General features: G+C 41.3%; 1 protein-coding gene across 3 annotated transcripts in view; it reads left to right on the top strand.

The window, feature by feature from the left end:
- Positions 1 to 2,565: 2,565 nt before the first annotated feature.
- epn3a (epsin 3a) overlaps positions 2,566 to 21,516 on the top strand; it is a 19,793-nt gene continuing 842 nt past the window's right edge. Inside the window, exons 1-12 of one of the 3 annotated variants that reach the window (XM_077557442.1) lie at positions 2,566 to 2,865; positions 2,975 to 2,987; positions 5,407 to 6,110; positions 12,413 to 12,531; positions 13,852 to 13,947; positions 14,400 to 14,489; positions 14,654 to 14,737; positions 15,719 to 15,836; positions 16,274 to 16,426; positions 19,561 to 19,623; positions 19,687 to 19,917; positions 21,085 to 21,516. The exon at positions 21,085 to 21,516 is cut by the window's right edge and continues 842 nt beyond it. In XM_077557442.1, the coding sequence (XP_077413568.1) occupies positions 5,552 to 6,110; positions 12,413 to 12,531; positions 13,852 to 13,947; positions 14,400 to 14,489; positions 14,654 to 14,737; positions 15,719 to 15,836; positions 16,274 to 16,426; positions 19,561 to 19,623; positions 19,687 to 19,917; positions 21,085 to 21,353 (1,782 nt within the window). In that variant the 5' untranslated portion in view covers positions 2,566 to 2,865; positions 2,975 to 2,987; positions 5,407 to 5,551 and the 3' untranslated portion in view covers positions 21,354 to 21,516. The remainder of the gene's footprint in view (positions 2,866 to 2,974; positions 2,988 to 5,406; positions 6,111 to 12,412; positions 12,532 to 13,851; positions 13,948 to 14,399; positions 14,490 to 14,653; positions 14,738 to 15,718; positions 15,837 to 16,273; positions 16,427 to 19,560; positions 19,624 to 19,686; positions 19,918 to 21,084) is intronic. The other 2 variants (XM_077557441.1, XM_077557443.1) reach the window with 2 other exon arrangements.

Below are 21,516 nucleotides of genomic sequence, written 5' to 3'. Positions count from 1 at the left end.
CATTATGACAATTATTTGGTCCAAACCATAACCTAATCCTAAAACGCAAACCCAAACTTCGACTCTACCCCAAAACTGAAGCCAGACCTAACGGCTAACGGTAACCAAAAACACCAAACCTACCACAACCCCTAACCTCTGATCACTAGCCCAAAAACTTATAATAAATCATTCTGAAACCTTTGCCACCATTAATGTTACCTATAACCTGTACAACTCAGTTGAAAAAAATGGAAGAAACCTTTTAGAATGGTCAAGTAAAAATAAACAACTGTGGTTGCACAAGTGTGCACACATACCTTGGGATGTGGCTGGGTTAATCTCTACCATTTAAAGTGTCTCTGATTAACCCCTGATAAAGATCAGATGTTCTATAAGCTTTTCCTGATGTTTTTTTCTAGTAAATAAATAAATAAAATATGAAGTTTTTGAGCTGTTTAGGAAAGTTGTTAATTCTCTCCACCTTCACTAAGGCCCCAGATCCAACTGGAGACAAACAGCCCCAAGGCATGATGCTGCTACTTTATTCAATACGTACTGAGAAACACTAAATCTGTTGCAAATTGACAACCTCACCACTAGAGGACAGCAAAGAGACCAAAGTGACATTGACATGAGGATCAAGCTTTTAAGAATGGCATGAATAGTAAATGCTAAGCTCCAAAGATTTATTTTTTTTTTTAATGTCTTAAAGATGCTTATGTTTATGTGATCCTTGCACACGCGCTCTCCCTTTGTGTCCCCTTCTCTCGGCAACACACGACCTTCCTCCTTGTGCTGACCTCCGCGGGCCTTTGTTGAAAAACAAAGAATGCTCAGGCATCTGTTTTCAGGAAAAATAAAAGACGTAGAGGAGGGAGGGAGTGTCTGGATGTCAGCTATGAAGTCAAGCTTGACCGACCTGATCGGTGAGACTCAAGCTTATTTTAATGTTAGAACAAAAAGACATCCCTCTGTTGTGCTTCTTGAGTCCTTCACACCATTACCCGTATTGACATTTGTAACACTTGTGTGTTTTTTCAAAGAGGAGCTGGTATTTCCTGTACATCCTGCTCTGCCGAGCAATCACCGGTCCCTCCCCCGTAACGTTTCCGTCACGTCTTACGGCCGGCATTATTATTGGGCTCTACACGCTGCTCACCGAGATTGCTAAACCCCAAAGCCAATATCAGTGAAGTCCTGTATAATGCATAAGGACCTGACTTCAGACAATGTGCAATTAGTGCTGATAAATAAGTAAAGAGCCCAGACTTTTTGCTGCAAAGGAAATGGGGGTCGGTTGAACACCCGTGGGACACATCGCTTTTATAACAACACTTTTTATGTTTAAAATTGATGCCATCATATTTTTACAGATCCCAAAACAAGAAGGAGTGTGGCTTCAGCCATATCTCAGACTAGAGATCTAGATTAGAGGGTCGTGGAAGACACTTTTACAGTAATTGCATGTCATGTCCATCCATTTTCATAGTGTTGGCCTCATTAAGGTCACGACAGGTTTCATCCTAGACTGGTTGCTAGCCAATTGCAGGACATATACACAGTACAGACAAAAAAATCATTAGGCACAGTCACACCTATGAACAATTTAGAGTCTTCAATGAACCTCAATGGTTTGTGTACATGTTTGTAGATCATTGCTAGAAACATGAAAAGACTGAGAACTATGTACAATGTACATAGTACTCAGCTGTGGAGATACACAACTGTTTTTCATCATTTCAGTTTTTCAGATTTTATTTTTTAGATGTGGGAAAAATGGTGTAGAGATGAACATTTGAGTAGGGCATCTGAACACATGATTAGCCCCTCACATATTATGAACAGCAAGAACTTGAGCATCTTTGTTTGCATCAGCAGTTAGCTAGCTATGCCCACACCCCAAAAATACATCGTCCTTTCGAATTGTTCACTGGGGTGGCTGCTTTAGAGTGCCTCGTTGTCAGCTGTGAGTGCATGCATGTCATGCAGAAAAAGCTGAAAGAGTGTGAAAGTGTGGGGGGCGGAGTCCTTCTTGGCAGGCAGCATGTGGACTGGGGCTTCATGTTGGAGTGACTGCATTAGAGTGCCTCGTTGTAGGATGTGTGTGCGCTCATCACGAAGGGACAAATTAAAAGCGTGGCCGTTTTAGAGCACCTGTGGGGGATTTTCTTTTTTTCACTCCCAACTTGATAGCCAGCTTGTGGATCAGGGCTTTGGACTAGCATGGCCACTTTAGCATGGAGGAAGCATTAACAACAGATTTGGAGAAGCAAGCTATTCCCCATCTCTTGTCCAATTTGTGGGAATTGTTGTCAGCACTAGGAAGGATTTGTGCTGGACCATTTGTGTCTTAAAACTACTACCCTCTGGCATTCATAAATTCTTTTGTTGTGCAAAGTTGTCAAAACGGGAATTTTATTGATAGAAAAAGCATTTGTAATTTAAGTAGCCTACATTTCTGAGTTTGTAGCCACACCCCCTGCCACTACTTTTCGCAGTCTTTACATAAGTATTTGTACAGCAGCCTATGAGGACTTTAGCCAGCTCTTGGGCAATGAAAGGGTTAAGCCTGACTCTGCATGCATAGTGCATGCAGGCCAACCTCCCTAACCACTCCACTCCTCCTCCCCTGCACTTTGGTGTATTTTCAGGAGAGGTGCAGGGGGTTTCGCAGTCGTTACGCAGGATTGCATTACATTAAAATAAACGGGGGAGTTTGTAATTTTTTTCCGTGGATTTGGACCGAGACAGAAGATATCTTTGCGCACTTTTAGTGTTTTTCCTCATCGGCCAGGTCGGGACATGCCGAGAGGCGGAGGCACATTTTGGTCTTCTTTCCTCCTCCTACTCAAGTTGGGAGCCTGACGCTGCCATGTCATGAAGGTAAGAGAGTGGGGAGGGAAGAGGAAATGAAAATGAGTATTTATTATATTAGCCTATTATGTCTTAAATTTGAATTTTATTTCTCTATTGTTTTCCCTCGAAATCACAGAAGCTGAGTCACGGTGAGATAGTTCACCTCGTCCCGTTCGACGTAACGTCCCGGGACAATTCGACACGTAAAGGAAGGACAATGTCAACTCAAATGTGCTTTTGAAATGTTATCTAATATGAATTCTGCCATTCAGTTCGTCCATTTAGACTTGCATTACGTGGAATATACAGTACTAGTTACTAGTTAGGCGCAAGGCTATGTTGTTTTTGTGTAAACATAAATAAAAGGACCGTGTAGACTATGTTAACCCGAATCACTATCGTTGAAACTTGGCTTAAGTGGAGATTTTATGTAAAAAAAAAAACAAACTCTTCCTGTTTACATGTAGTTATGTCGTCAATAAAGTAACAGGAAGTGCACTACAGAGTCGCCGTGACGTAGCGCAGGTGGCTAATTAATCACGGGTATTTTTCTTTGTTTATTTCCTCTCCATTTTGGGCAAGGGTGTGTGTAAAGTATACGACTTAATGAGACTGACGAGCCCTTCACCTGTGCAGTCTATTAAGAGACAGTTGTGGCTATTAAAATAAAGCAATAATAAATTAAAAATAACAAAAAGCATTCTACCCTCTCAGAAATAACTAGAAATTCATTTGTATAATCTGTCTACAAAAATGTAGGGGGAACCAACATATTTTTGTTTACGTTTTTTTTATTTTTTTTTTTTTATAAGCAGGCAAGACTCCAGGATTTTTTCGCTCTCTGAGCTAAAGTAGGGCTTAACTGATACATGGGGGCTGAGGACCCCCCAATATATTTTAGAAGATCAAATAAAATGTTGGGGAGCGTGACTGGGCTTACACATATTTCTGACGGGACTATTGACAATTCTGAATATCTGAGCATTTCTGATATTTCTGCAATATGACGTAGTCACGCAATGCAAATGCTTCCGTTACATGATGAATACAAATAGTGTTTTGTATTGTTTTGCCTGTGACTAGCATACAAACCAGGCAGATTGTTATAGTAGTCAAACGATATTTAATCACATTATGAAATCAATATAATCCTCACAAATCAAATTACCACGATCCAAAACCCAATGCTTTTCAATGAGCGGAGAGCATCATTTCCTTGAGTTGACCACCATTTTGACTTGTGACGTACACAGAATTGTCAATCCCTACCACCACTCCTGTTTGTCAATCAGCAAGCTACTACTTCCTTCTTTGAGGGAAGATGACGTCATATGTATGTTGGGAGCAGGCTGGAAGGTTCCTTTTTAAATTTGGGGTGGAATGTACCACATAACTGCTACAATGACTCAGACTTTGAAAAGGAAAAAATAACCTTGTCCATTGTTTAACCATAATTTGAGTCATTAATAACTTTAACAGGTTATTCAGTTTCTTTACAATGTTTTGTGGCCTGTACTGTAGTTAATTAGCTACGAGATACCTGACAACCAACAAAGGTGGTCAAAACATGTAGGTGACAAACTCACAATGCTCACTTTGATTTTGATTATTGTTTGTTTGAAGTACAGTATGCGGTATCATATCGAGGGACATTTTTATTGTCAAACAAAACTGACCATTATCTTTGTCAAGGCAGGCATTTTACAAGTTACAACTTATCATAGTGCAGGCGTACCTAATGATGTGGCCCATGAGTGTATTGCATTTGGAACGATCAGTTCATCCAACCTGACAGTATTGATCAGTTCAAAGTGCAGTCCAATGTAATGAACCGTGGAGTAACAAATGCAAGATTTCAAAAGACCTCCCCTAATTCCTGTCAAATAATTTTTTTACTTAACAGAAACAGGAAGTGGTTTAAACAGAGTTTAGTGGGAAACAATGCATTGTGTTTTGCACTGTAATCACTTTGCATTGTCCCATAGAAAGATGAGCCTCGGTGTCAAGTTTCATGGCACAGTGTAGTTTTGCCTCCCCTCTTAACACCTTTTTTTTTTAGTTGTGTTGGGCGAGTCCCTGTTGTTCCTCTTGACTTTGTGTTCGTTTTGGACAATTTTATGCTTCCAGGACAGCACAGTGGCTAGTGGTTAGTTAGCACATATATCTCACAGTTATAAGATTTGGAATCTCTGCTGTGGCCTTCCAGTGTGAAGTTTGCTTGTGCGGCGATTTTTCTCCTACATTTCCAAAATATGCAATGTTATCTTAATTGAGGACTGTAAAATATAGAGCAATCACACCTATTGACAATTGATGGAAGGGGGTCACAATTTTTCATCAGCGCTACTGGGGGGCTACATAGGACCACGCACTTCCTAACTTTTTAAATATTTGAAATATAGACAAAATATTATGTCTTTTTTTTTTTTAATTGATTTATTGTCCGATGTCCATACAGGAAATTCTATATTTTCATTTCATTTCTACTTTCCGTACATTTGCGTATATACAAATAATTTTTCCTCATGTGATCTTAAACATCTCATGCATTGTCTTCCTCCCCAACAGGAACAAACTTGTAGATATAATTGAAGCTGCAAAGACAAAGTTGGACTTGAACCTCATCTCAATTTTTTTCTGCGCTTCTGTTTGAAGAACCCCCTCCTCTTTTTTTTCTTTTTTTTTTACTGGAACACTGCACACCACTGCTGCCATGCAGACCTCCCTGCGCCGCCAGATGAAAAATGTGGTCAATAACTATACGGAGGCTGAAATTAAGGTGCGCGAGGCCACCTCCAACGACCCTTGGGGTGCCTCCAGCTCGCTGATGGCCGAGATCGCTGACCTGACCTACAACATGGTGGCGTTCACCGAGGTCATGGGTATGATCTGGAGGCGGCTCAACGACCACGGCAAGAACTGGCGCCATGTGTACAAGGCACTCACCTTGCTGGACTACCTGGTCAAGACAGGCTCAACCCGTGTGGCGCAGGAGTGCCGGGACAACATCTACTCTATACAGACCCTGAAGGATTTCCAGTACATAGACCGTGACGGGGAGGATCAGGGTATCCATATCCGCGAAAAAGCCAAGAAACTAGTGGCTCTGCTGAAGGACCCCGAAAAGCTGAAGAATGATAGGGCCCAGGCGTTGAAGACCAAGTCGCGCATGGTGGGGGCCTATGGTGAATATGGCGAGCTGCCTCCTGCATACCCAGCTACTTACGCCGCCAGCCACTACGGGACGTACGGGTCCAGAAGTTTGCACCAATGTGAGTAAAAAGACGAGCCACACCTCATACATATCATCATTCTTTTTACGATAGATAGATGGATGGATGGATGGATGGATGGACGGATGGATGGATGGACAGACGAACAGATAGATAGATAGATTGTGTGCATTAGAAGTTCTGGATGGAATGGACTGAAGCTTGTTCGGCACCCTACTCTCTGCCACATGTCGCACGACAAATCCCTATGGACAAATTAGGACGGGCTTTCCCATTACTTGTCCTCAAAGGCCGGAGGCCCGCAGGTTTCAGATGTTTCCGTCCTCCAATACACCTGATTGTAAAAATCAGGATCATTATCAGGCTGCTGCAGCGCTTGCTGATTAGCTGATTATATGAATGGGGTGTGTTGGAGGATGGAAACATCTCAAACCTGCAGGATTCTGGCCTATGAGGAGCAGAATTGGGGAAGCCTGACTTGGAGTTTAAATTGTCTACTTTTGTGACTGGCAACCAATCCAGGCCGCACTTCACCTTTGGTCCAAGGTCAGATGGGATAGGCTCTAGCTCACGCGTGATCTTAATGAGGACAAGCATTGAAAACTCTAAATTGTCCATAGGTGTGACTGTACGTGTAAATATTTTTTGTCTGTGCGATTGGCTAGCGACCGGTCCAGGTGTACACTCAAGTTTGGGTTGATGTACATCTAAAAAACAAACAAAACATCAACTGCAATGCGTATCATACCGCAAAGCAGAACTAACCAAGGTGCAACACCAAGGTATTATAGTGTTTGCTTATTTAATATACTGTAGCTTACCACTAGTTAGTTATTCTAATGTCCCCACAAGTCAATGATACATACAGCTGCCGGTGTTATCAATTGCTTTATAGAACAACCCATAGCAAAATAAACACATAATAAACACTTTGATATAAGGATGCACGATAATATCAGTGCCAGATAATTATCGGCAATTATTGGCCAATTTGATGTTATACAGATAAACCAGATGATAAATAAATCCGCCGATAATAATAGACTTGCCGCGTTGGTCCATCTGTTGTGATTGTGGCCCAACTCCTCAGCCCCTCCCCTCTCCTATGGTAGAGTCACATATTTGTGATGTCATAATGCGCGCGACCTCGTGTGGCAGTCGCCAGTGTGGGCTTTCTTTACTGTGTCTACCCAAAATCACTTTTTTTTTGTTGCATTTTGACTGTTTTGTTTTGGCCAACTCATAATGAGTTACTGGTTGTCTTTGAAGCAAAGATATTAGCTTCATGGTGCTTTACACAAAGTTTCAATGTATTTTGTACATGTCAGACTTGTAGGAGTGGACTCAAAAGTATATTTGTATTAGGGCTGTCAAAGTTAAAGCATGAATTCATTAATTAATCGAAAACAATTATCACATTAATCATGTATTAACGCAGATTAATCACAGTATTATTTTCAACCGCATATGATCCTTTAGTTTGACAGCGGATGTTTACTTTTAAGGTAGGTTGTGCTTGAGCAATAAACATAACTACATGCATTTAAGTAAAGCATTTGATAGATGTTTGCGTATGACATTCAGAATATTTGTTCATATCAAACTATTGGGGTCTTTTTTTTTTCATTTTATTTCAAAGTATGCAAGTAATTAATTGATGATGAGAGAGGAGGATGAAAGCGTGCAGTGGATCAAAAATGTGGAAGACATCCTCATAACATTAAATTTCAAACTAATTAACACATAATAGGTGCTCTTCAAATTTAGGGGGGGAAAAGGTCGATTTAAAAGCCTTTCCAATTAAGTGATTAATCAAAATTCTATGGTGTGATTAATCTGATTTAAAAAATGTATTTGTATTCAAGTTAATTTTGCAAACAATTATCAGGATACTTATCGGTTATTGACATCGGCACTTTCAAAATTATTGGTTTATTGGTAACGGTTGTAAATAGCATTATCGTGCATCCCTACTTTCATACACTAGCTGCATCGTCCACAACTGAAGTCTAGGCTCTCAATGCGTACACTGCCTAACCTGAGCTAACAACAGCCAACCGTCTCCCATTCTCTGACTTACATGTCACTTAAATTCACATACAATCAATCACAGATACTACAGTGTAGAACAAGAGAATGAGAAATACAATTGAACTAACATAGGATTTAAGCCAGAGAAAAAACAGGTACCAGTATTTTAAGAGGGGTGTGTACATGAATTGCCGATCCATGTGACTGGTCATGGATTGCACAAACATCACGTGTGAAAAAGACATACAGGGCCTATGCAACCTTTTCTTTTGGAAGATAGATTTCGATTTTGCTCTTGTCTGGCTGTCGGCCTTCAGCATTCCTGTCATTCTCCTGTGTACAGCCACATCAGCTATCTGTAGTTACAAAAGAGAAAAAGTCACAAGGCCCCCACCGCTTATGTGTGCATGCATCCAAAACCAAGCAAACCGGTACACGCGTCATACGCATTACCGCTTAAAGGACACAACTGGTCCACGAACTTTAAATAAAACTTTTTAAAACTGTTTGAAATATTGGAATGAATCCATTACAGAGTTGCCTTGTTTTCATGACAAAACAGTAAAATTTTTGAACTATAAAATAAATGATTATTATTATTATTATTTAAATTATTATAATAATTATTATTCCTATTACAATAATAATAAGAACTAGAGCTGCGGGCAGCTATAACGGGCCCTCGCAGCCCGGGCCACTTCGGGGTCTTGCAAGTTGGGGTACTGGCACGTTTGGGTAGTTGCACATTTGAAGCAGAAATTATTTGAAAATAATAAACCTTTACATATTATGGATTGTTTTTTTTGCCAGGTGTGATGAGTGTGCAAAGCTCAATGAGTTTTGGACAATATTAAGACCCTCAAAAATCAGCCTCCGTTTTATTTTTTAGCAATAAGTTGCCCCGATTTTACATACGAGCATATATACAAATCATCGTTACTTTTACTCGTAGCACAATATTGCTTTTATTGTCCATAGAGGACATAATAAATACAGTACAAGTACAAAAGTATAAACATTTTGTACAAATATGAAAATACCCTATGTGTCGTAATTTTTTTTCTTCGACCCACGGGCTAGGTGGCGCTATATTTATAATTGACTATTGTCATAGAGATATCTTCAGGTCGTGACTATAAAACATACAAGTGAAGTTTGGGGAATTTTTAAAGCATGTACCAAGGAGTTATTACGTATTTTGTATTTCATGGAAAAGGAAGTATGAAACAAAAAATATGATGCCCCGACCCATTATATAGTAGTTTGAAAACTCACGATTTTTCCCCCTTTTGTTGGCCTAGGTCTTGACATGGTCCAGGCCAGGTTTGAAATCAATCGGATCAAACGTTTAGGAGAAATGGGCAACAGAATGCCCCCTGTAAATGTGCAAAAGTCGGCAACAAACAGACATTAAAAAATGTGTAACTCACTTCCTGTTCATTTTAGCATATGGGTCCAAGAGACTTTTTTGTAGGTTTTGAGCTCCCTCATATACGAAAACATTTTCGTAGATCTTGCTTAAACGTACAACCGGGGCTGCTTCTTTAAAAAATTCTAGGGGGCGCTAGTGAGTCTTTTTTTGTAAAAATCGCCCAATACACTGTAAAATTTTGCTCATTTTGTCAGGCCAGATGTGTGTGCCAAGTTTCAAGAGTTTCTGTGCATGTTTAGGCCCTCAAAATTGGCGTTGTTTTCTTGGCGAACAGTACCTTGCCACGCCCACAGCAATTCGCGAAAACTCACAAACTTCGTGTTATGACATCACGAAGGCCTAAACACTCTTCTGAGCAAATATGAGGTAGATCCAGTTAATGTGGTTGGAGAAAAAAGTTGAAAACTTGCCAGTAAGTGGCGCTATCAGTACGAATAAATATAAGTTCGTAGATGTATTCAGACCTGGACTCTCATCAAATGTGTGAGATTTTGAGAAGATGGGATCATCTAAGTCAAGTTAACGCAGCTTGTATTGTCACGGTGAATCATCCTTCGCGGCACCATAATGGCCACGCCGTTTGGCGAACAGTTACAATATTTGGTGTTGGACAGGATCAACATCGTAAGGCTTTTCTGACAAAATTTACGGGCTTGGCATAATAGATACAAATGTAAAGTATGACATTTCTTGTCACCACTAGGTGGCGCTACATGTATAACCGAATATTATTGTATAGATATTTTTAGGCCGTGGCTATTAAAATGCATGAGAAGTTTTGGATTTTTTTGGAGCTTGTACAGCAGAGTTATTAAGCATTTCCTCTTTTTTGATGAAGGAAATATTAAAGGCAAAATTTGAGGCCCTGCCCTTGTCATATAGTATTTCAAAAAGTCAAGATTTTTTCCCCAGTTGTTTTCCCAGGTCATGAGATGATACATGCCAAGTTAGAAGTAAATTTGATGAAAACTGTTGGCAAATGGGCAAAAAGAATGACCACATGAATGTGCAAAAATGGGCCAAAATTGGACATTCAAAAATTCATAGCTCACTTCCTGTACATTTTAGGATATGGATTCCGCTGACTTTTTTGTGTTTTCTCAGGACGCTTCACGTGCCTGCCAATTTTTGTAGCCCTCGGTCAAACATGCCGGAATTGGTGCATGTTTTTCCACGCTAGGAGGCGCCATATTTTGTTATGTTGTTATGGCAACTTCATAATATCAAATTTTTCGCCAAGGACTGCTTTCTATCGTCGCTTTGACTGAAAAACAAACATACAGCAATGCCCTTTGGGCCTTCAGGTGCTCTGTGTGTTTTTTAATTAAAATCTGTAAAACGGTAGCAGATCCAGCAGTGGTGGCTTCAATGTGTGATCAGAGGCACATTTGCAGGAACTATTTTACTGTTACTGCCTCCAGTTCCTCTAAAGTCCATTTCTTTCTAGCAAATACACCCCAGCTTCCCTCCCCAGCCCTAATATGCATTCTCTGAATATTTGGTCAGGAAGGTGTGCCTTCAGACAACAGCCACGTGGTCCAGTGCTTCTACAGAAGGAGCACAAGACTCCTTGTACGGGCAAAATATTTATACCTTTACATTGTTTCAAAGATTTTCTTTGCGAGGGAGTGTATGAGTGTCCGTCCGCTCACCCCTGGAGACATGAAGTCACTAACTGTGTATTAAAGTTACACTCATGTGACCATATTGGTCCTGAGGAAAAGAAGACACTTGATGTGGGGTGTGGGCATTGTTGGGAAAGTGTTGTTCTTTTTTGTGGTTCTGTACACCCCGCTTCACATAATTGTAAAGTGTTAAAGTCATGCAACAAATTACAATTGACACATTATAGTCAAAGCATTTGGGGGAAATTTACATCGTCTTTAGGAAGGCTGCATGTCCTCCCTATATTTATTTAAGTAAATTGTTCATCCAAGTTATACAATAAATTAGTGGTCATTGTCAACAATTGACAATTGGGGCGACGTGGAACGGTGAGGGAGTGGTCGTTCAAGCCAGAGGTTGTGGGTTCGATACCATGCCACTGTGACCACGTCGAAGTGTCCTTGAACAAGATACTGAACCCCCAGTTGCTCCTGATTTTGCATCATCACTAGGTGATTGAGTAGTCAAATGTAAAGCGCTTTGAGGGCCTTGTAAGGTGGAAAAGCGCTATATACATGAAGTACCGTTTACCATTTAACAATTATTTTTGGAACTATTGGGAGCTCTCCCTACACTCACTCTCTGTTATAAGACTTTTGTAGACTTTTTTCATTGGGCTGTATGCTGTCCCTTTAAGTAATAATAAAGTTAAGTTATATATCTAATTACGGCTAATATGCTGGGGTAGGCTCCAGCATGCCCATGACCCTCGTGAGGATAAGTGGTTAGAAAAATGAATGAATGGATGAATGAATTTGTAAAAAAAAATTGGGTAGGTTTGTATATACTCTCCACGTCTCAATAAATATTAATGAATACATTATCTGCTACCATGCTTTGGTATTTAGTAAATATAAAAAGCCTGGCTTGTCCTGGGCGTACGCAGTTGTGCAAACCCACCCTGAGGATTTGTGCTATTTCGATGGGCCGCGTTCCAAATCCCCATCCATCTTCCGTCTTCTCCCCCCAAACTCTCCTCACAGGCGCAGCATTGTTCTCTTTGCGGGCCCACCGAATGACAAGCAAGGGCAACAAAGATCCTAAACAACGAGCGCTGGCCGATAAATTAACATTCAGCGCCAGTACCAGCGCCTTTCTGACCCGAGAACGCAGTCAAAGTGTTTTGTTTCTGTCCGTGTTGGCTCCTTCTGTCAAATGTTTTTGCTACTTCCCGAAACACTCAGTCCCCTCTCCTCTCCTCTCCTTCCTCCAGCCTCCTCTTCCTCGCCTCAGCTCGCGCCAGACTTGGAGCAAGCTCGGCCGACCACCACCGGGGAGGAGGAGCTCCAGCTGCAGCTGGCCCTGGCCATGAGCCGGGAGGAGAAAGAAAAGGTATGCCGAATTGCACATATACACAACTTATTGTATACTGTGAACACTACTGAGCAAAAGTGTGAAGCACAGCAAAACAGTGAACAGTAGGAAACATATACAGTACATTACAAATGATCTTTTGTTAGGGTTTCAGTCAACGATCTTTACATCATTGTACAATTTGCTGCTCAGTTCTGTGCTGCCTTCATTGTGTGTATTTTGAAATATTACCGTAATATTTGGTAGGGCTGCACAATTAAACAAATTGGGAGTGTATGATCTCCTGGTGTTCCCTCTCAGATTGTTTGGACTGTTTCGTTCTTTTTTTTGTGGAGTGTATGAGCTTGCTTTAAGCAACTATGGTTTTGAAGTTATATTGTCAATTACAAGTGACGTAAATGATAGACAGCTAATTAGTTGGAACTAATAACTATATTAAAGTTCCACTTGCGTGATCATGTTTTGTCCTGAATAAAAAAAGATGATGTTTGCCTTGTAGTCTGGGAGTCGTATGAACTGTATGTTGCATTGTTCAAAGTATCATTGGCCATATGATCTCTATATCTCGATGATAAGTGTGGCGGCCATGGCTGAGGGTGTAGAGACGGTTGTCCAGTAACCGGAAGGTTGGCTGTTCGATCCCCGCTCTCCTCGAGTCATGCGTCGTTGCGTCCTTGGGCAAGGCACTTCACGCACATCGCCTCCAGTGCTACTCACATACTGGTGTATGGAAGGTGCGAATGTTTGGTGGTCAGAGGGGCCGCAGGTGCACACTGGCAGCCATGCTTCTGTCAGCCTGCCCCAGGGCAGATGTGGCTACTTAAGTAGTTTACCGCCACCAGAGTGTGAATGTGTGAGCGCACAAATAATGCGCCCACTGTGAAGCGTCTTTGAGTGTCCAAAAAATCACTATACAAATCTATTTTTTTATTATTATTATTATAAGTAACTGTAATGTGTGTGTGCGCATTGATTAAAGACAACAATGCCAACAAAAAAGTACCATAAAGACCCAACCGTGAGATGACATTGCGCACGTCCGTGTCCAGTGGAATCATTAAGCCCCACTTATGCATGCCGCCATTTCGCTAAGAACAGATCGTCTCTGACTCAGCCTGTAATGGCTTTTGGATCCATCACTGTGAGCCAGTCAAACAGGAAGCACTTATTGATCCACGCCCAGGCACCCGACACACAGCCTGCCCTCCTTGTCACGGAGAACTTGCTAGAAGGAAGTGTACTTACTGTGAATAAATGATTTTAGTGCATCAAATGAAGAAATGGTCTCAGGTTGTACCTCGAGTCCTTGCTCCTAATCCTTGCTCCCCTTGACTCTAGCCTCCTACGACTACTACTACTACTACAACAACAGTGGTTCTCGATGAAAAGACTGCAATGCAGATCGCTATGAGCCTCAGCAAAGAGGCTAAGAAGGTACCACTTCATTAGGTCCAGGGCCAAGAAGGAAAAATAAAAATATATATTTTGCTCTCTTCCTCTTCCTAGCAGCTTTCTTACATCACATGGACAATTGTATTGAGACATTGTAGTTAAGGAGTGCTTTTACTAAACATCTTAGCTGACCCTGATCAAATCCATGCGTCCACTTTTGTGCGAACACTCCATAAACCGGTCGGAAGTCTTCCCAGAAAAGTGGAAGCTGTTCTAGCTGCAGAATGGCGGAACAACTCCATTTTATCAACCCAATACATTTGTCCATCTAATGTGTTCTGGTCATATTGGATAACTTTCTCATCCAGGTCTTTATTTAACAAACTGGTCAATTATCTATTCTCAGTGGTGTGAGGTGAGACACTTGTGGTGCCCCAGGGTGACGACAGACAATGTCATAACAATGTTTTGTTTGCTTTTTGACCCTCTCATAGTCAGTCAAGCAAACATCCGGCACGCTGGACATAGATGAAGACTCCCAGCTCAAGTTAGCCATGAACATGAGCAAGGAGGCACACAAACAGGTAAGCTACAAATAAAATCACTATTAAATATATCAGGGCATGTGATTATAAATGGTATTTTTGTCTAGTGGTGGGATGTTGAAAAAATTATCTTATCAATTGGGGGCTTAGTAAAAACAAAAAAATCTATCATAAGTGATGACGCTAAGTCTATGTTTTGACAGGAGCAACTCGGTCGCCAAGGAGACGAGACAATGTTCAAAAAAGCTTTGGAGGAGAGCAAACGCGAGATGTCATCTAAAGGAGGGGTATGAAACTTTGGGGTATGGAATACCCTATTGAGAGTGGGGAGGGGGTTGCAGAAGGATCAGATGTTAGTAGATAGATTTTGTTGAAGAACTTAAAGCTGGACTTTGTAACAATTTGCCCCAAAATACCTTTACAATAACCATATTTGTGACCCGAAACATTTTTTAATTAGTAGTAAATTAACACCTTAGCTGTTCATAATGGGAACTCCTGCAAGCCTCTGGCCAACAGTTTTCAAACCGGATTCGGGTTCGAATTTCCCGCCCTCTGTTTGCAGATGTAACATAATGTGCATGTTGTGTACAAGTAAGGAAAATGCAATTTCATTTTTCGGCCACAGGTGGCAGTAGCGATTAGAAATTCAATTTTCTGTGTTTTAATGTAACCTGGCAATAGCCAGATTGATAATTGTGATTCACGAAGGGTATTCTCCACAATATCAATCTGGGACTGCTCCACGCTGATTTGTTCGGGAATGGCGGGACATTGTGTACAATATTTTGAGCTGATTGGACGATGCAGCATCTTGTACTCGTTCGTTTTGACCAATTACGGCAACGGATGAAAATGTTGTCTTCGGTCTCGTCTTAGGAAAAAAAAAACACGAACATCTTTACCAGGTAAAAATGCACGAAGCGCCGCTGTCCAACATTCTACAAAAAAACGATGAGTAAACATAATCAATTGCAGCGTCCATTCATTCATGTTAAGTTAGTTTGTTTCCCACGGTGTCGACTGTCGGTGCTTCCTGCTTTCGTCACTGAAGCATATCCTGCTCCATACACAATGTCGTTCTGTGATTGGTCCGAACCACTCGGTAGAAATCAACGGGCTCGGTACAAGATGTATTCACGGGAGTTTGCGAACTCAAATACAGCGAGAATTTAGCTTGCAGAGCAAGGTTAGCTTTAATGGGGGTCATGTTCAAACTACGCGTGTGACAAGATATATATACCAATTTGTTTTTTCCATGTTTTCAGACTGCTTTCATGGACCTGGTAGATGTTTTTGCAGTGCCCAAAAATCCTCCTCCGAGTAAAAATGTGTGGCATACAACATCCACTCATGCCAGGGGCACAGACCCCTGGGACCCCTTGGGTGAGTGTCAGAGGAATACGTGATGAAATGTTTGCTTCTAAGAATCTGAAGATAAGCGTGGTCGGATCACACATACATTATATTAAAAAAAAATACAGAAATAGGAAAAATGTCAAGTAATCTTAAAACATTGATTAATTAAATAGGCAATGTCAGAAATACAATTTTTGCATTCTTAATGGTCTTACAAGTATAAAAGAAGTTAACCACTATATTATAACACAAAAAAATTAATAACTCCACCAAAAAACAGACCTGTGATGAAGAGGGAACAGGAAGGCGTTTGTGGAGTAATACTGTTACCTATTGGCATTTTATTGGTCTTACTGGAATGAATAAAGCCTTGTGATTATTAAAGAGGACATTATGCATGTTGGGTGGGTGAGCACTCTGTGTGGGCGAAAACGTGTTACCAACTAATTTTCTTGCTTTTAAAGATGGAAGCAGCAGCTCGTCAGGAGTGTATGACAACGCCTGGATGATACCGCCCTCCACCGGTAGCCCCCCTCCACCCTGGCAGCCGAGCCCACCCCCAGGCAACCCTTGGGACCCCCCATCTAGCCCAGCCTCTTCCAACCCATGGGGCACAGGTAGGTGTATATTTCATAATTCTATCTTGTGTCAGATTTATAATAATTATATTATGGGCAGCACGCTAATTTATTACCCTGTCCTTTATTAAAATGGTAGAATGCAGCCTCCAGCCGTTTATATCAAAGTCTGCGCTCACGCCGACCCCCCCAACCAGTCAGAAAGCCTTTCGATACTTAAAAAGAACAAACTGTGGTTACATCATTTTCCCAAACTCTTTCTCAAAGCGGTGACGCAATAAAAGCCGAGTAATCGACAGAAATATACTTGTACACAACATACCTTTGTGTTGTGTATCGAAGCATTAGAGCAATCCATTTTAACAAAACGGGCTTACTCAAATGTATCTCACTTATTTTCACTCATTATTGTCTAAAAATATCCAGACTCTCATTCTTGAGGGACCATAATGCTGCACTGCTCCAGTGGAGTGAGGGAAGTGGTGGAGTTTTGCAACACTTTTCAGATAGTTGAGCATTCAAGAGAATTAATAGATTTGGTCTGAAGCTATTTTAAATACTTGAATTTGGTCAATAATGCAGAAATAACAGACAGCACGTGGGGAATTGCACTGCAAAAAGGACAGTAGAAAATCTAAGAAAAAATATAGTAAAATAAGAAAATTATTACTTCAAATTAGAAAAATTATCTGCTAACAGAACAAGAAAATGTTCTTTAAATTAACCTGTAAGATTTTGGAAAAATAAGAAAATAATACTAGTCCCATATTAACCACAGCGGTCTTGAAAATTGTATTTTTAGACTAAATGCAAGTAATGTTGACTTTTTTTAAGCTGCAATAAATAGAACTATTTTCTTAAAATACATAAGTATTTTTTATACTTGGATAACTTAGCCTGAGTTTCAAGATGGGAGGTAACAGTTCCCATTTTTCATTGCCTTTGGTATGACCCAGCCAGGGTTTGAACCCACAACCTCCAGGTCTGAGGGGAGGCACATTACCACTAGGCCACTGAGCAGGTACTGAAATGAGGAAAAATGTGTTTAGTAAATATAACAAAATGAACCACTTAAGCTATATTGCACTTTTGTCTGATTGTTTTCATACTTGTATTTGTTCCATTTACATTATTACTAGATTGTGCAAAAACTTAAAATTAGAAAATTCAATTCTTCTGAAACCCCAATTCAGGGCCTTGGATGTTGATTAGTTGTCATCTTAACTCTTTCACTGCCATGGACGTTAAAAGACGTCAAGTAAAAACCTACGGAGGGCTGCCAATGGCGTTAAAAGACGTCATCCAATTTTTAAAAAAAATATTTTGAAACGGGTGGACGAAAGCCTTGGGCAGCTGTGGTGAAAGTTTCAAGCAGATCTAGTTAGCCTAATGACTATTTTTGGCCCCTAGATGGCAGCGATGACTCTCTTTTGACAAGATTGGGTAGGCGTCAGTAGAAGACGTGAGGCGGAGCTAGAGGGGACAATGGCTGGGGAAGGGAAGAGAACATGGCGACCGGTTGCAAGCGGCTCATGCTCGAGCAGTTTTTTTCAAAGACGAAAAGCATCGACCAACGCTAAAGAGCACATTGATGACGACGATGATCATCATCGATGATGATGATGGTGACTCCGAGGTTGGAAGCATTGACGCGGCAGTAGAAGACGTGAGGCGGAGCTAGATGGCTGAAGAAGCGAACAATGGCGACCGGTTGCAAGCAGCTCACACTTGGGAATTTTTTTCAAAAGAAAAGCATCGAAAGGCATCGACCAACGCTAAAGAGCACATTGATGACGACGATGATCATCATCGATGATGATGATGATGATGGTGACTCCGAGGTTGACGCCGAAGTTGGAAGCGCTGACGCGGCGGCTATGACGACGTCATAAAGGTTCACGGGCTAGCGATGCTAACACCGGAAAACGCGGAGCACAACCGAGCACGCTCAGGCGGACGTTCAATCGGACGACGAAGAGTGCCCCGAGTCCAATGCATATTCATCGGAGGAGTGGGTACAGTCTGCTACTTGCTATTCCCCGGAAAAAAAGGCCGTCAAGAGAGTGTAACGTCTGCACGCGAAACGGACAATCGCAGTGAAACTACTCTGTTGTGCAAATCCTGCTCCCTCTCCTTGCACGCAGGGCAGTGTTACAAAAAGAAAAACTGTATTTGAAACATCCACATAATTGTAAATAGTACCACAGTTGCACACATTTGTAAATAGTTTGCGAAATTGTTTTGTCAAATTGTTACAATTGGAAATAAACGTATTTTGCAATCTAAAAACACGTTTTCATTGTTGGTGGTGGTGTATTACAGAAGTAAAGCACTATTTAGGTGTTTGTGGCATCATTCATGGACAAAAAGAAGTGTAGAATTCACTAGAGTGTATGAAATAACATCGTTTCACAAAAAGCTCTTTTTCTCCGCTTTTTGTTTCAAAACAGAGAATTTCGGTGAAAGTAACCATTTTCTATTGTTGATTACTGAAGAACGGAATAAGGTAGAAACAAACTTTTTTTTCTGATGAAAGATGAGAGTTCAATCTTTCATTTGGTAGTATGTGTGTTTCCATTGTCCAAACACAACATTTTCTGTGGACCTTGAAAGATCAGTCAAAATGCTTAAATCGGCTGGCACTGGCGACATCCCGTTTCTGAAAACGTCTGGCAGTCAAAGAGTTAAAATGTGGAAAATGCTTTTTTTTAAGCCTCACAGTACTTAAAACTGGCTGTTAACACTCAATGCCAAGACTGCTTGATCAAAAAAGATAATAAGTAATAAGTATCTTAAAATATGCACAATGATCTTGTTTGACAATTTAATTTTAAGTAAAAATAACTTAGCAAAATAAGCAAATTTAGGTTAAATTTAAGAAATTATATCCTTCTTACGATGTCAGTTTTTGCAATGTAAGGATAGACCAATAGTGAAATTTGTGTGAACAATATCAACCTTGAATAGAACCTGACCGTCTGCCTCGGCCGGCTGGGTTGCGATGGACAGACAGATTAACATGACAGAGGGTAGAAAAAGAGAGAACACCTGGTAGAGGGGTTGAACCGATATGTGCCCTGCGATTGGTTGCTGACCACTGCTGGGAGCCTAGGTCAGCTGGGAGGACATGCGCTACAGAAAACGGATGGATGACTATGTTCCCATGTTTTCAGGATCATCGGCGGATCCCTTCACGACAGCAAAAAAGTCTCGCCTCCGAACTATAAGCCCCTCAGGTAATCAATGCACGCTATTGCTTTGTCCCAATACTTTTGCCCACTGTGAAACTCTTCTTCCAGATGACGATCTGTTTGACGAGGCCATGGACGGCGGTAAGCTCAACGGGCAGAGGGAGGGCAGCCCCGAGATGTTTGACTTGCACCGGGTAGGGCAGACCCTGCCAGAGCCCAAGCCTCGCACGCTGCGTACTCCTGAGTCGTTCCTCGGCCCCGCGGCCGCTTCTCTGGTCGACCTGGACGCGCTGATCACTGCTAACTCCCAAGCCAAGACCCTGAACCCTTTTTTAACAGGTAACTGCTGATTTAGGGCAAGTGTGTTTTGAATACTTTGCATCTATTTGGGTTGAGAATTGGAATTAGGTTAGTAATGCGTCTCATCTGTTTACAGTATCGTGTACCCCTCTGAGATTTACCTCATTATCAAACGTTGTGAGTCTCTGTTTTTAAAAAGCTGTCTTTCACTGTTAGCCGTTTTAATTTAAAAAGTTGTGTAAACAACCCATTAGTTTGAACTTTTCACAGGTTTTATTGGGAAAAGGAGACACATAGTTGAAAGAAGCATTTACTTCCTGCTGTTTTGGTTAGCTACAGGGATCAAATCTGCTCAGCTGATAACTTTTAATGAAGTCAAAGATGTTTTTTACCTTGAGGGTAAAAGAGAGGCATCTATTGGGAGACGTTTATTTCTTATGGTTCTGGTTCAAATGGGCTTGGCTTAACTCTTAAATGTCGCTGTGTTAAGTCATTAATTGTATTTTTTCCCCTGTAGGAAAAAAAAGATTCATCTATTTAAGGGAGATATATATTTTTTCCTGTGTTGGTTAACAAGTTAGAGTTTAAATTGGCTCAGCTTCACTCGTTAATGTCTGTGTGTGAAGCCACCAGTTGTGTTGGGGATAAGAAAGGCATGTAATTGAGGGAGGTGTTTATTTGTTGTTGTTTTTAAGTTGGTAACCCAGTTCAAATGGGCTCAGCTGTGACCTCTCGTCTGTATGTGAAGTCACACAAAAAAAATTCTACCCAGGGCCAGAGGGGATAAGAAAGGTCTTTATTTGAAGGAGGTGTTTGCCGTTTTGGTTAGCAACAGAGTTCATAAGGGCTCAGCACTTAACTCTTTCTAATTATGTGAAGTTATTTAATGCTTGTGTGTGAAGTCACAAGTAGTGTCTTTTGCTATGAGGAGATAAAAGGCACAAATTTGAGGAAGGCATTTGTTTACTCCCGTTTTGGTTACGGGACAAGGCTGAAATGAGCTCAGCTATTAACTCTTCAATGCCTGTGCGTAAAGTCTCTTGCTGTTTTTTCTTTCCATGACAAAAAAAGGGAGGGATTTTTTTGCTGCCGCTTTGGTTTCCAACAGCTGTCAAATGATTTCAACTACGACAGGAATAGCATCAATAAATTGAATTGGGGTGCAGCTATTGTTACAAATTTCAACCATTTTGCTTATCTTTTTAGGTGCGGATTCTTCCACCCCCATCAACCCATTCGATCCAGAGCCAGATAGACGTACTCTGGGTCAAATAGGCTCAGGCACGCTGCAGCCTCCCCTCCCCTACAGCGCCTCCCTGCCTCTGCCCGGCAGCCAGCAGCCTGCCAGCCTCCCGTCGTCCTTCACCCACCCCACCCACACCGGCCTGGATCTGCCCCAGCCTCTGTTGCCCCTTTCCACGGGCGGCGCTATGACGTCGCAGCCTGAGCTGAACAATCAGAATCCTTTCCTATGAGAAACGATTCAACTAGTGACAAAAGGGAAATTGAACTGCAGACCAATGGAATCAAGTGACCCCCCCCCCCCTCTCTTTTTTTTCCTACATTGTGGCATAACAAGCTAATGAATGCGTTAACAGGTTAGAAACGATGTATCATGTAAAACACCTTTTCAGGCTA

This window comes from Vanacampus margaritifer, chromosome 2 (assembly GCF_051991255.1).
Source record: "Vanacampus margaritifer isolate UIUO_Vmar chromosome 2, RoL_Vmar_1.0, whole genome shotgun sequence".
NCBI lineage: Eukaryota > Metazoa > Chordata > Actinopteri > Syngnathiformes > Syngnathidae > Vanacampus > Vanacampus margaritifer.
The sequence above is the reverse complement of the archived record's forward strand: the minus strand, read 5'-3'. Positions and strand labels throughout refer to the sequence as shown.